General features: G+C 38.9%; 1 protein-coding gene across 1 annotated transcript in view; it reads left to right on the plus strand.

Annotated features, from left to right (window-relative positions):
• The window catches only part of LOC106511626 (SH3 and multiple ankyrin repeat domains protein 2), a gene marked incomplete at its 3' end in the record, with an annotated part of 6,574 nt that continues 4,708 nt past the window's right edge, over nt 1-1,866 (plus strand). The window contains 1 exon segment of the mRNA XM_014000379.1: nt 1-199. Coding sequence (XP_013855833.1) covers nt 31-199 — 169 coding nt within the window.

Here is a 1,866-nt window from a genome sequence, read left to right on the forward strand (position 1 = left end):
GGTCGCCCTGCCCTGCCCTGCCCCGGCAGCATGAACCTCCACTCTGCCCGGGCCTCGGTGGCCATGCTGCGGATGATGGGCTGTGCTAACGGGCGCTCTGCTCGCCTCCTCCACAGTGACTGCGTGGTGGACGAGAAGACCGTGGTTCTGCAGAAGAAGGAGAACGAAGGCTTCGGCTTCGTCCTGCGGGGGGCTAAAGGTAGGTGTGTGTGTGTGTGTGTGTGTGTGTGTGTGTGTGTGTGTGAAAGTAAGAAGCAAGTAAAAGTAAAAATAGCTTAACAGAAAATGTCTTTGGTAAAAAAAAATAACTTCACGGATGAGAAAAGTACTTAAGTCATAAAACTGTTCATTAAAATTGAGTAATAAAAGTAAAAGTACTTTTACACACTCTCTAAGAAATAAACTGAAGAATTTACTTAACTGGTTCTACTAAACCAAGTGGAGAAAATATTCCTGCCTTATATTTACTCTACTAGGTTTMGTAAAACCAGCTGACATGACTTGGTTGAGTAAATTCAACATTTCATTTTTTAGAGAACGCATGATGAGTTTGGACATATTTAATTTTGTAACGCAGTGCTGGCTCTAGCCATTTTGGTGCCCTAGGCAAGTTGAAGCGCAACCCCCCACCACCACCACCAGTTGTTTAGATTTATTTGCTTTAAACACAAACATACATCACACAACAAATTAAATGAATATATAAAGTAAATATAGTTAAATTTAGATACAAGGGAAAACAAAAGACCTTGTTCACAATTACTGCAAAGATTTAGAAGGTCCTCTCTTTTTGGAAAATACAAGTCTGATTTTACCTCATAAGGTCCTCGGCTGAAAACTCAGTCCTCACTGTCAGAATGGATGTCAGCAGGATTAGTAGTAGGAGTAGTTTATTTTTCCTGTAATACTTCATTATAGTTTTTAAGACAAAGCTAATTGAAAGAGGTGCTGAGCAGAGTTACAAACAGGGATTACAAATAAAAACTTTTTTTTCGTCTGCAGTTCAGCGCCCCCTCCAGCAGATGGCGCTCTAGGCGACCACCTAGTTCGCCTATGCCAAGAGCCGGCTCTGTTGTAACGAGTAACTAGGTGTGAAATTTTAAAGTAAAGAAGTAAAAGTATCAATTTTAGGTTTTAAATGTAACAAAATAAAAGTAAAAGTAACGATTTAAAAAAGTACTTTTCCTCAAAAAAATTACTTAAGTACTGTAACAAATTAAATGTACTTAGTTACTAAAATACCTATAAAAATATTGCAAATTATATTTAAGCCACGGGAAGATGATCTCAGAAGCTAAGCGGGTCGGGCCTGGTTAATACTTGGATGGGAATACCAGGTGCCGTAAAACTAACGCAGGAGATGCGCCCACATTAGAAAAACTAGCAAGAGAAAACCTTTGACCATCTTAGGTCAAAGATCACCTTCTAAAAGGATGCACCCCCCCAAWTTTTTTTAAAATAAATAAAAAAATACAGTATCTACTCTTAATCTGTCTTAATTACAATTTTAATCAAACGACTTTGCTGTTTGGATGTGACTACATCTTGGAATCTGTAGAAGCTCAAAAGGAACTGTAGGAAAACAATCCCACTGAAGCCACCACCAACTCCAATATGAAATATTCGCTTGCACATCAACAACACTTTTGTGTACAAACTCACTGCATGAGAGCCATGAGCACATCGGTGGTTTGGCTTTATTTTCTCTAAGTGGAAAGTCATTTTTCAGTCTATTCAACAGTAAACATCCAAAGTTCAAAACGTGTTGGTTTTACAGAAATTTTCTAACTTTGGAAAAGTGTTACTTGCCTATTAATGCTTGAACCTTTTGTGTCAAGCCGAGACCATCTGCTGGAAGCGTGCGTG

This window comes from Austrofundulus limnaeus, unplaced genomic scaffold (genome assembly GCF_001266775.1).
Source record: "Austrofundulus limnaeus strain Quisiro unplaced genomic scaffold, Austrofundulus_limnaeus-1.0 Scaffold3010, whole genome shotgun sequence".
NCBI lineage: Eukaryota > Metazoa > Chordata > Actinopteri > Cyprinodontiformes > Rivulidae > Austrofundulus > Austrofundulus limnaeus.